Source organism: Falco peregrinus, chromosome 2 (genome assembly GCF_023634155.1).
Source record: "Falco peregrinus isolate bFalPer1 chromosome 2, bFalPer1.pri, whole genome shotgun sequence".
Taxonomy (NCBI): Eukaryota; Metazoa; Chordata; class Aves; order Falconiformes; family Falconidae; genus Falco; species Falco peregrinus.
This window is the reverse complement of record NC_073722.1, coordinates 115265565-115278337: the sequence shown is the minus strand read 5'-3', so window position 1 is coordinate 115278337 and position 12773 is coordinate 115265565. Positions and strand designations below refer to the sequence as shown.

The 12773-nt window shown below is 41.3% G+C and overlaps 2 protein-coding genes across 3 annotated transcripts in view; one reads left to right on the top strand and one right to left on the bottom strand.

The window, feature by feature from the left end:
• Window positions 1-11021, top strand: part of B3GNTL1 (UDP-GlcNAc:betaGal beta-1,3-N-acetylglucosaminyltransferase like 1) — a 132710-nt gene extending 121689 nt beyond the window's left edge. For both annotated transcript variants that reach the window (XM_055794774.1, XM_055794775.1), the window contains 2 exons: window positions 5088-5176; window positions 6649-11021. In XM_055794774.1, coding sequence (XP_055650749.1) covers window positions 5088-5168 — 81 coding nt within the window. In that variant the 3' untranslated portion in view covers window positions 5169-5176; window positions 6649-11021. The remainder of the gene's footprint in view (window positions 1-5087; window positions 5177-6648) is intronic.
• The window catches only part of TBCD (tubulin folding cofactor D), a 129500-nt gene continuing 123035 nt past the window's right edge, over window positions 6309-12773 (bottom strand). The window contains exons 38-40 of the mRNA XM_055794773.1: window positions 12009-12118; window positions 9008-9092; window positions 6309-6773 (exon numbers count right to left, since the gene is read on the bottom strand). Of these exons, the coding sequence (XP_055650748.1) occupies window positions 6762-6773; window positions 9008-9092; window positions 12009-12118 (207 nt within the window). The 3' untranslated portion in view covers window positions 6309-6761. The remainder of the gene's footprint in view (window positions 6774-9007; window positions 9093-12008; window positions 12119-12773) is intronic.

The following is a 12773-nucleotide window of genomic DNA, read 5'->3' as shown; positions in this document are numbered from 1 at the left end:
GTTTAGTCCTCGTGTTCTGCAGCCCCTATGTACAGCAGAGTCTTTGTTTTTTAAATCAGACCTTAAAAACCATTTTGTTTGCCACTGCCAGTTCTGAAGCCTCTTCTGTGCCCGACTGTGGTATCTTCCTTATTTCAACTGGTTTAATTGACCTAATAACTTAACTAGAAGATGATAACCAGCAGTTATTTTGCTGTTATATTTAAAATGGCAAAGCACAATGTATGGGATGACGCAGAGGTTTTAAAGCAAAATTGCAAATACATTCTAGTTAAACAAGTCTCTAGCAGTAACTAAAACCTGTAGCTACGTATAAACACCAACGTTCGAGTGCTGTACCAGGTCTGTTCAGAGGTTGATTAGCTGAATCTCATCGCATCTGGTGCAGTCTGTTTTTAACTTCGCACTCCCAACTTATGATCAACTCTGAGATCATAACTATGCGTAGCAAAGCCAGACTGCACGTACCTTAGGGCATTATCATGTACTGTTGGTTGATAAACTCTTGGATAAGCTAGTAATATTACAACTAATTTAATTTTTCATACTACATACAATGGTGGGTGGAAGTCCCTAGACAAAACATCTGTGCAACCTGTTATAAAGCACATTTAATTTGCGAAGCCCTTACAATGAGACTATTATACAACATCTTGTCTGAAAACTCTGGTCCCTGCCTTCAGTTGTGATTTCAGTGTATTTTCCACTCATGGTCACTGAGCTGAGTGGAAATCCACTTGCTGATCACAGAACACTGCAGGCCATAGTATCGTTTAAGTTAGTGAGCAGTATTTTCTTTGGAAATACAATTTGACCTACTTGAAACAGTTTCAGAGTTTGTAAAGTTGCTTCTGGAATCTGTCTTTGAAGCAGCTCACTTTTTAGGAGAATTTAAGGTCAATAGCCATTCAGATGGAGGCAAATGTCTAGAAACTGCAGGCAAGTTACCTCCTTACCCTCTCACTTCATGGCTGCGTTAGTTGATACTGTGAACGCTGGTGTTCCAAGAGCTGATGCTGAGAACACCCTAGTGTTCTAAGTAAAAAAAGTTCAGTGTGCATGGAGTTCCAGCAGCATTACACATCAGGAAAACAAGATAGTGGCCAAAGAGACAAGACCAATGCTGATGATAAACTTGCGTAACACCACAGTGAAAGTCTGCAATGGAGCTTCCTTTTCTACAGATTTTAAACAGACGGATACCTGTTAATAATATGAGCCTCACAGCACACCTATGTTGTTACACCATGTTATTATTTTAATATTAGGAAGACATAGATTCAGACTGTTAGAAAACCAGATTTATAATAAAGAACTGAAAGCAAATTTTTCTGTTAGCAGTGCCTGATACCCTGTTATCACCTGCGAAACCACAGACAACGTAAGAAAGAAATAAACCACCACAGATCTATCTGTGCCAAAGTGTAGGAAGAGTAAAACCCAGTGGAGAGGCATCAGAGGGTCTCGGGAAGCAAGCAGCGGTGCTCCGAGTCCCACTCCACAACCAAGCCTGCTGGACCCTCCTTTTCTCCACCACTGGGTTTCGCAGCCGACCTTAAGCAATAGTTTTTAGCAGCCTCTTTCAGCCATTGTCATACATTGTGTGTTTTATTACTGTTGAGCGTCTTTGTGGAGGCTGCCAGAATCCGTGACATTCCGCCCTTCCTACTTGGAGGGTCGTGGGTGGATTGAAATGGCCACAGTTTTCAGCAGCAGTTTTGTCATGGAAAGTAGTTTTCTACCAAAACAAAACAAGTTGATAAATGTCTGTGGTTTAAAATACTCGGGTATCCTGCCTGCAGCAGCTTTCACGCTTCTACACCTGACCACTAAAGGAAATGGTTTCTAAATGGGTTGAGAAAAGCAGAGTAACTTTTTCATTCATTCATGTTGATAGAGCGCGGGCCAGTGTAATGCTGAGCGTTAGTCTTTGCTGTATTTGGAGGTCGTTTGCCTCGCTTGCTGTGCAGCCCACATCTGAATTCACGGCTAAAAGCAAAACTTCCCACTTGCTTTTCTTTAATCACCTTTTCTACATCTCTTCTTCCAGCACGCTTTTTGAAAGTGGGAGCACAGGAAGAAGTAGGATGGGGATAACTACATAAAATATTAAGACTGCATCAAATGAAAAATGTTGGGGTTTGTGCTAGCTTTTGCTCCCTCTCTGATGCTGTTCACCCAGATTTATCAGATCAAACTGTGCAAAAAACATTGCTGTGACAAAAGTCCCAGACTGCTGAGAAAGACTGTATTTAAAATAAATTAATTTAAATGTATTTACAATTAAAATATAAAAGACAAAATTCCTTTGCAAAAAAGGGCACTATCCTTGTGCTTACTGTGAGGGGAAAAAGAGGAGTCCTGTGTTAAAAGAGTTACAAATGGCCTGTATTTTCAAACCATTCTGGGCCAGTAGCTTTCCCCAGCTCTGTTTCAGGTCGTGCAGCAAGTGTGCAACACCCCCAGTGAACGTACGGACGTTTCTTGGCAGACGGCTGCCGATGCAACAGCTACAACCCAGCTCCATGTTGCATGGAACTGTTGGAACTTCATGTAAGGCAGAATTAGCTGCACGTCCTCTTAGATAATTTCTTAATTTAATTTAATTAATTAATTAAAAGTCATAACATAACAAAAAAAATAATTTAATTAATTAATTAAAAGTCATTAACAAATTCCTAAACATCCCAGTCTTTCAGATTTAGCATTATTATTTCCCAAAGTAAGTTCATCACCATGCTTCTGAAGAAGAAAGTGTTATTTTGCTGTTTGTGGTGGGGGATTATTTTTAGTTTTGGTACAGACAAAACCTGCATGTTTCTATGCAGCTCTAAGAGGGTAATTCTGAAGATTAGATATGTTTATTAAGTGGGTCACTTGCAAGAAATGACTCTGCTGGCCGTGTACCCGGAGCAGGGTTTTCTTCATTATTTTTTCAGGCAGTTCCTTCTTGCTACCACTGCCATGAGGTTGTTACCATATAAAATCATTTTTAAAAAGCAGTCATCTGACATGATCTTTTGCTCAGTTTGTATTTTAAAATGGCTTCGCAACAGTCTGGAGCTGAAATTCTGTTCTGTGTGCGTGCTGGGTTTCTGCTGAAGAGAATAAAACTGTGGCTTTAGCTCGTCAAAACTGCGTCGCTGCCCGCGGCCCCGCTTCACCCGAGGGTTTGTTTGCCCTGGGTGTTTTCTCTTGCTTTGAGGTAAATACAGCAAAATGCTTAGAAATCATGTATTGTGCTCTGGTTTGGCACGGGTGCCAAGTGCTTGAAATGAAAGGGATTCTTATTTTTCCGTCTCCCTAATTAAACTAGTCTGATCGTATGCAGTTGTCAGTGAATTCACTGTTAGGCCAGTTACTGTACAACCCGGCCGTGTTCTGTCACCTCAGTCTTGTGCTCTGGGAATGGAAGGTTTCGTTTTAACTCTCCTGCTCAATTTACCATCTGGGCTCTTCTACATATAAATCTCTGTGGTTTTTTAACCCTTCTTTAGAGCAGGTTGATTTTTAAGCTAAACGCAACCGTTTTGTACCCTGTGTCCTAACTTGTGATATCTTGGGTTTGTGAAATCGTTAGTGGAGGCTAAAGGCTGTAACCAAGGCTGACACTTCTGAGCAGAATTCCCGGTTGACGAGAGCAGCAAGTTTTGCTGCTGGACCAGTGATGGTTTGGGATCTTAACTGAATTGAGAAACTAGGACCCAGTCCTTCAAAGTATTAAATACCATCAAGTAGTCTTGATTTCAAGAAGTAAAAAAAAAAAAAAAAAAATTACAAAAAATACTCAGCATCGTTCACAATTAGGGCCTTATCGCTCAGATAAGAAACTGGTTACCTCAGGGAAGTGGAGGCCTTGCTTAAAAAGCCCAGTGCCAGGGGCCCTTTCCTGCCCTTCCCCAAATTATTCATTACTGTTCTTTTTTTTAAACAGAATTTTTTTTTACGGAATGTAAACATCAGAGCTCACTTATGAATTTTATGACTGGTGGTTATGGATTTTGTTGTTCTGGGTCACGTGATGTCATCTGCTGTATTTTTTGACGCTGGTGACAGTAGAGCGCAGGAGGAAGGGCACCTGTGGCTGGTGGGGGCGAGCGGGCTGAACCGGCCGCAGGCAGCAGGAACAACGCGGAGGTTTGGAGGGGAAGGTCGGCTTATTTGGGTACCAGGCTCCCGGCTGATGGAGACGGAGGCGTTCCTCGAATGGAGCCTCCCAGCAACGCCCAGATGCTACCAGTGCCTTTATAAGCAGCTCAGCTGATGAGTCCAAGGCGAGCTGGGAGGTACAGTCCTCCACGTGGGACAGAAGCTTTCGTTTCTGAACGTAGGTTCATTAAAGATCCCAGAGCAATTTTTCAAATCCGTTACTCCAGCCAAAGCCTAGCGTTCCGCCTCCTCTAACTCCAGTCTCAGTTGGACTCTGTTTTCGTACTGTCCTGCCCTAGACACTTGTGCGCTGTTCGAACAGCATCGCTGCTGCTCTGGGCCAGCCAAAAGAACCAGCACTCTCTCTCTCACCTGCCTCCTATAGTTTTGTAAACTTTAATTTTTTTTTTTTTTTTTTGGTGCCATTCCTGAAGATCCGTAGAATTAAGGACTCCAGGAAGACCAAAGCTCATGGAGCAAATCTACCAGGCTCCTGTTTGGATAATGTAACCAGGGCTCCAAAGGAAATGCTGTTAACTATGCAAAATGTTTCATTTGCTCGATGAAAGGTTTGTTTCATCAGCCAAGCTAATCATTGTTCAAAATCTACAAAACCCACTGGTTTGTCAGACTCATTCCTTGGGTCTGTTCTCTGGAGATGCCTGCGTTGGAAGGTGGCGTGTGCCGGTAGGTGACAGAGGCGCCACAGTGAGCTGTGTAACATCCCCCCCACCCCACCCTCCCCCGACTATACGAACACCAAGTTCTCGACATACACTTGCTTTTTGAATGGAAACATTTCTGAGCCTCAGTTTATTTATGTTTAGTTCTGCAAATGGGACTTTCTTCTGTGGTCTAAAGAACCGAATTACCAAAACCTGTTACAACCTGAAATGTGTTTATCTGGTTGATCTAATTCTCTTTTTCTCCCCTCACAGGATTTGACAGGTGGAGCGTTTGAAGCAAACCTGAACATGCTGAACTTGAAGGAAGGGATGGATTACTACCACTTTAACTGAAAACCAAGGTAAGGCGTGACACTGAAGCTGTGTTATTCTCCGTGTATAGGAAGACCAAAGCGTTCAGAGGTTTAGAATCTCTTAGTAATTTGCGCCTCATTAAATTAATCTTTGTGCTGAGTAACCCCTTTCTAAGGCGCACCTAGTTACACCGTGGATAATGCTATTTGCTCATTTTACTATGGCACATCACTTGTTTACCAAACTCAGTTTGATTGTTAAATTGTATTTCTAATTGAAATAACCACCAAACACAGGCCAGAGGTGTGCCAGAGGGTTGTCACCACAGGGAAGCCTTACAAACATCTCAGGCAAAGCCCATAACCTCTAGAAGCACCAAGAGGTTTCTGTCAAACACTGCTCGGGGCCCTCAGCTGGTGCTGCCCGCGGGGAAGCTCCGCACAGCGCTGGAGCTGGCAAAGCGTGGCACCCTCTGCTTCGGGGCTGCGTGAGAAGTACAGGTGTGTCTGTAACATCAGCTGGCAGCCAGACGATCATCTGTACAGCTGCTCGTAATTTTCACTGAACCTTCTCAGGTTTTGGTCAGGCAGTAACCCTGATCTACGCTGAATTTCATCTGCCAGCCAGGTTGCAAGTATACTTCAGAAATACTGAATTATGTAATTTATTGTTATCTTCTTAAAAAGAATCTTAGAGACAGGCAGGTTGTAGTTTTGGAAATGGCTTGGGTTTAGCTCCTCTGCCCCAATTTTTCCTTCCTTTCACATTTTCATAGGTGTGTGTGACAGCGCCGCTCTTCTACTTGAAGTGCTGGGATAGTGGGATTTAATGAGTACCATCAAACAACACAGTGTAATTAGAATATCTTGTTGTCCTCCCCGTCACATTAATCTTACCAAAAAGAAATGTTATAGCCATTTCATTTTATAGTCAATAAGAAATGATCTAAATTTCTAGTAGTGGCCTGAAGTATAGTCCACTTCTGTTCTTCAAAGGAAAAAAAATAAAGCTTCAGTCCCTAAAGCTAGTTTTTACCACAGAAACCCCCACATTTGCTTGAAATGGTTATATAAAAAGCTATTAAGAGAGGCTTTGACTTTAGCTGAAGTGAAACCTTTGTTTCACAAAGTCCTTTGTTCGTCCATGGCCTAAGAATAACAGACTTATCCACAGAGACACTTTCTATATTCAGGAAGACTTAATTACCACTCAGTGTTGCCATTTTTACCGCTAAAAACAATTCTTTCAAGAGACTAATGCAGCAAGTCAGGTTTAATACTTCATGTGTGTACAGCAAGCACAGGCTGAACGGCTCCATTCAGACTTGTAGAAGTACAAATCACCGACATCAAAAAAAAAACAACCCAGGTCAGTCGTGACAGCAGGATGAAGAGAAACCGCCATCTCGTGGCTACAGATAATGACGTTAAAAACTAAAAACAATGAATCTTGCCTTCCTGTGGCACATCGTACAGTGCCGCTTTAAGACATAATCTCTGCCTCTTATTTTGTCAAACAGTGCACTTCACAGCTCGTGCCGAGAATCCACTTTGTCAGGATGCTGCAGCACAAACTCTTCCAGTCCTACCTGAGCCACGAGCTTCAGCTGACAAAGCAGCGCCTGCGACTTCCTTACACTGAACTCTGCAAGACAGAAAGAAAAAAAGAGGTCACGTGGAGTAGGCACGCATCACTGGTTTAGCAGTATCCCAATCATGTAATTAAGTAAACTAAACCAAGAAGAAAATGTAGACATACAAAGATGTAACATTTATAGTCCTTTTTAACACTAATTTTTAACTACCCTCTAGCAAATTTTATTTGGACAAGTTTTAAAGGAAGGGTAAGTGTTGATTTCAGCTGAAATCCATTTCTTTCACCTTTTCATAATGTTAGGCTTGGCTTTCTCAGTTGTTTCTCCGCTGCTCTGAGGATATGTGAGCTCTCGAGGAAAAGCAGTGTTGTGCGCTCTTGTGTGAGCACAGCCTGGCTGCTGCTAGGGACAGCTGGGCAGCTGTGGAGTCCTTGGCGTTCAGTATCGCCTTCACAGTGAACTCCAGCAGTTCTCAGGGCAGGCGCAGGCTTAACTCTTTTTGCTAACAGTTATACTATTTGTTTATGTTAAAAGAGGAGAAAAAAGGTAAAATTCCAGAATCAGCACGTAACTTCCAGATTGCACATGATACTGCTTGTGACAGTTCCATCTGAAATACCGATACATGTATTTGGCTGTTTCTTATTATTTTGTTTACATTGGGAGATAATTATTGGAGACTGAAAAATGAGGAGAAAACTAAGGAACAAGTAAGTTTTTTTGAGATCAGGGAGTTCACCTTGTAACATCTTTCATTTGAACATAAAATTTCTTTTAGTTGACTAGAAAACAGCACTGCTCAGGTCAATTTTTGCTCTAAAGCCAATTCCTTGTATGGGTGAGAGGTTCAGATTCTTGTTTTCCAGAATGGCAGAAATGTTAGTTACAGGTTTCTTAAAACTTACTAAAAGCAGAAACCTGCAGACATGACGGTAAAAACTGGAAAATGGGTAAAGAAACTGCCATGGGGGCAGCAGGGTGTCTTTGAAGGCTATTCATGGATGTCTTGAGTATTAGTCTTCTGACCAATTTTTTAAAGATATATATATTTATAACTCAGGAAAATATAGGATCTACTTACAGCAGGAAGCACCTTCAGTGTAAGGGATGATGAGACTATTACACAGGAGGAACTGGCTGACCTCAAGGACTCGCACAGTCACATCCCAGCCAGCCAGTGCAGCCGGCAGTTTAAAAACACCATTAGCCAAGGTCACCCTCAGCGGCCGTGCAGGAGAAAAGACTTGGTGGCTTTCAGCCCCAGATGCTGCAGCTGTGAAAAATGCTACGGCAGTTCTGAAGTGGAACTGTGCAGGGCAACATTGCATAATTCTAGTCACAAAAATAATGGTGTTCAAGTATTTCAGAAAAGGAAGGTATTTCCCAATTAGGAAAAGCTTAGGAAAGACAACTGCATGGGTGATGTTTCTGCATTCTAAAATAATTACAAAGAACAAAACCTTCCTAAAACAACAATAAAAATCACAAAGCCCAAGAGCAAGTTAATATACCACTGGTTTTAAGCTTAATCAGTTTACAGAATAGGTTATATGCTGTGGGTGCCTGTGATGCCAGGGAAGAAGCCTTGGATCATCAAGCACTTCCACCTTCTCTTGCATACCCAAAAATAATTTTTCTTTGTGAATTGTCATGTTAACACATGTTCTCTAAACCAGTAATAATTCAGCCTCCTTATCTTTGGACAGAGAGGAAAGGAACCTCTCAGAACCCCTTGAAAAATTCTGTACTTCTGCAATACTGAGCAGACGGGCAATTCCAAACTATCTGCATTAAAATGAAATGGGACCTACATATGGCTAAGTTGTCTGTCATCCTATGAACGTATAGCTTTTAGATTATATTCTTCCTCTTAGGCAGCGTTAGAATTCTGTGGTTTGCACAACATCTCAGGTTATAATCCTGCTGTTGAAATTGACGGGGAATTTTTAATCCCTTTTTCTTTCCCCAGAAAGGGCAGACGAGCAGTTTTTGAAACATCTGTACTGCATTATTTAATTCCTGCATTTTGTTTGAGTAAGATGTCACACTGCAAGCCTGGAATGGTTTCAAGAAAGGAGAGTGGAAGGGCTTAAGCCAACAGTTTCAGCAATTCCATCTATTCTGGAGTTAGCTGTGAGGCCGTTCCTCCTGGTGCACACGGGTACGTTCAGGAACCGGCGCAGAACCGCAGCTGTTGCACAGAAGTTCCCGGCAGGCTTGGGGGAACAACTGATCGTTCCTGTGGTATTTACAGACCCCCCCGGAGCACATTTCCGTACTTCACCTTGGATACCAGCTGCGGTTTGGGCACTTTCATGAGATCACAGAGGCAGTTGCGTTTCTCTCGTACTACTGGCAATTCAGCTTCCCTGCATGAGGAAGTATTTTCCAGTTAATTCAGAAATAAAACCCCGAGGTTAGCTACATACATACAACTTCTTAAGCTATCCATTTTGTTATTATATGGCTATGTACGCGTCTGTTCTTTCACGTAGGTTTCAAATCTTAGAAGTTTTTGGTGTGTGTCACATTTTAAGGATAATGTAACATTTTTGTACCACCTGAAGCCAGATAAACCATAAACATACACCAGATCTTCCACAAGTGACCCGTTACTAGTAAAATGTCCAAGACAATTCCTTTAGGCTTTTGTATTCAAAAAATCCCCACTTATTCATACAACCCATTCACTAATTTTTTATTTAAAGCTACAGCTCCTTTTTTGTTTAAGACTACTTCACGTCAAGAATTAAAATAAATGCCAGTGGATTTGGAGAACATTCTACAATCTAAAGAAGCCTTCTCCTGAAACAGAAAATCCAGACCTAAAACTTGTGAGCCTTTTAAAAAGTTTCTGAAGTAGTATCATGTCGATGAGGTAATTTCCTCAAGAACTGTCAGTTACAAAAAGCCCCTAAATGCCAAAAATCCATACAGACAACATTCTTTTGCATGTTGTAAAAATCTACCACTAACTGGAATGCTGTGGGACTGGAGACTGCCAAATATTATTCACCATTTAGAGTAGATTTATTTTGCTTTTCTTAAGTAACTGTAATGTTACTTGTATGTAACTGTACCTGATTTTGTACATGTAACAGTGTACAAAAACTATAAATGTGCTATTTAAAAATGTAACTCTTAGCACATAAACAGAGTTCAAAACTGCAGAGAGAAAGCATAAAGGGCAAGTTAGAAATAATCTTAACTTCTGGTTTTCTGACACCTTGGACAATTTATCATATTTAATACTGGAAACCTTCCTGTAGCTAAACAAAACTTATATAAAGTAATTCTTTTAACTCTGAATTTTATAATCATAAACTGTCTATAGTTTCAACAACGAACAAATATGCATATGCCAGTAATTATAGTCTTCCCCAAATACAAATTCTCATTTGGCTTCCGGATGTTAATGCTTATTGTAATTCAGAATTTACTACGATTGCTTTGGCACTGGGAGAGCTTGAGAAGAACAAGCCGCTCTCGCTGACACTTCGCAATGACTTCAAACCTCTTCCTTTGTAAACAGTTCAAGCCTACCACGATAAAACAAGTTTTAAGTAAACTAGCTCTTCATCTTTAATCTTAGTGCAATGGGCATATGGCAACAGGGAACTCAGAGCAAGTCCTGAGCTAAGACAATAAAACAGGCAGCCAGTCACACCTTAAAAATGACAACATGAAAACACAATATTTATTTTTCTGAAGTGGTTTTTACAACTATTTTGCTTTGGTTTAGTAACCCATTTATGAGCAGAACTGTGCTACCACCGCTTTTTCTGTAGCAATTTGGTGTGTACCGCTTCTAATTTTGGTATTGTAAACATCCCTGTGTGACGGCAGTAATCCAAGCCTATTCAATTGTTTCTGTTAACAAATTCTTTATGTAACTTCTGAGCAAGCCTGCTCTTAAATTCAGGTTTCATAAGCGAGCACTGAATCACACTAAATAAGTAATTTTAACAACAGGCAGAATTGTTGATAACCAGTTCTTCAAATCTGAGACAGTTATTCTAATTCTGAGCTGGAAAATTCAGAATAGCAGCAGCCACTGCTTACAATGACAAACTTAGTTTTCTTTTCCCAAATATAAAATTATTTAAGCTCAGCGCAGAAATGAACTGGAAAGTAATTAACAGTTAAATAACGTAAGCCTGCAGTCTGAAAAAATGTAAACCACAGCCTTAAGGTGTATTTGTTCTTTAAACATAGCTAGATACATTTATTTCCATGAAATGTCAATGAAGACAAAAAGCCATTTAATATAATGACTAAATAAATCATATTTTTTTTTATATCTGTCTGTTCTCATGTATTAACTTTGACTGCTGTTTGAGGCAGGGTGCTGGGCTAGTAGACCTATGACCGTCAACTCTTACAAGGAAAAACGTTTAACATGGCAGCAAAACTAATAAACTAATTAGTATCTTAAAATGCCGTATTTTCTCAAATATCTGAGGCACAAGTCTTTTATAAACTTTTCCAAGTGACTGTAACACATAATGCTAAAATTCGCAGAAAGAGAATAAACTAGTGCCAAGACCATGGTGAGTGTCCCCTCCTGTCACTCCAAGGGTGCCGACGGAACAGGTTCCTCCCGCCCCAGAACGCCCTTTGCTGCTCGCTGAGTCTTGCTGGCGAAGGACGGACCCTGTTCCCCCCGCCCAAGCAAGGAGCTAAGGTGACAGGTAACAGCAGGTAAAAAAATGAATCAAAGCAGTTGTTGAATTCATGCAGTCATATGCTTGGGAAACATCTGAACTGTTCAAGTCAAAATATTTGCTCGAATACAATATTTGTAGCATTTTGAGTCATTACATTTCATGGGAGATTTGAGCTGCTCTGCTAATGCTGTTGTTTTCCAGCCTGCAAAGATCCTTCCTTTCCCCAAATCCTGCCAGTGCTTATAAATGCCAAGAAACTGTCTGTGCAGTTGACATCCGACTGTTTGCACAGCACAGTCTCTCTCTGTTTCATGGAGAATTTCCAAGATTTCCTCCCTTTTTAAGTTGTTAGAAAAACATGGATATTTTACCTTATCTAGTGGTGATTTTATACACACGGCTTCCAGTGGGACAATATACTGGATGGTTCTTTAGAACAGAAGAATTCCTTTCAGCAATGCTTTTTGGCCTAGAAGCAATGAATAGCTAAAACTACACCATTGTTTCTTACAGCATCCTTGCCATCAGCTTTCAAAGGCATCAACGTTCCTTTAACTTCTGCGGTACAAACACAATTTCAGCTCTTATTACTGTCTGGCAACAAATTCACTCACTCACCAGTTGGTATCGCTGAGTATAGTCATGACCTCATCCATAACGGCAGGATCCACCACGTCACTGTAGGTTATCAACATCTCGTAAACCTGACTGGCCGTTGTCTTCCGGACCTACGGGGAAGAGGCCGAGGAAGCTTTAGTGAAGTATCCAGAGTCCTGGATGGAAGAGCCCAGTGCCAGTACTGGTTCCTCACGCTGACCATCATTTTATGGTGGGCGCTTTGTAATGCTCAGAGCGACGCTCTGTTCCTGCCCCTGCCAGCGATTTGCTGCAGGAAGAGACGTCATCTCTGTACCTCAAGGAAATTCCCGCTACTACATCTGGTATATTTTCACTCCACTTTTGCAGGATTTCAGATTAAGAAGGTGACAGCTCTGTCCCTCACAGGGCACAAATGTTTGAGACTGGCCCAACAGAAACGTTTCTTTTCTTGAAATGACTCTGAGCCAAAGTCTGGCTCTAACTTTGGTTGCTGTGGGCTCAGACTTCCCAGCCTGGACAGTGGAAGAGTCAAAGAAACTCTTAATAAAAACTGTTGGGAGATGGATGATAATGTGAGTAACATCAGGTTTTTACACTCTGGTTTCCAGCAGCAAGTATTTTTCCCAGAGCGCTGTTCAGCAGCGATGCTGGAGTGCGCACAGAAAAAGCGAGCGAGGCTGGTTTCTGAAGTACAATGTATAGGAACACACTACATGTCAGACAGCAAAATTGCAACAGAGACAAATCCTGGTTTGGTGTTTCAAGAAAGCCTGGTGATAACCA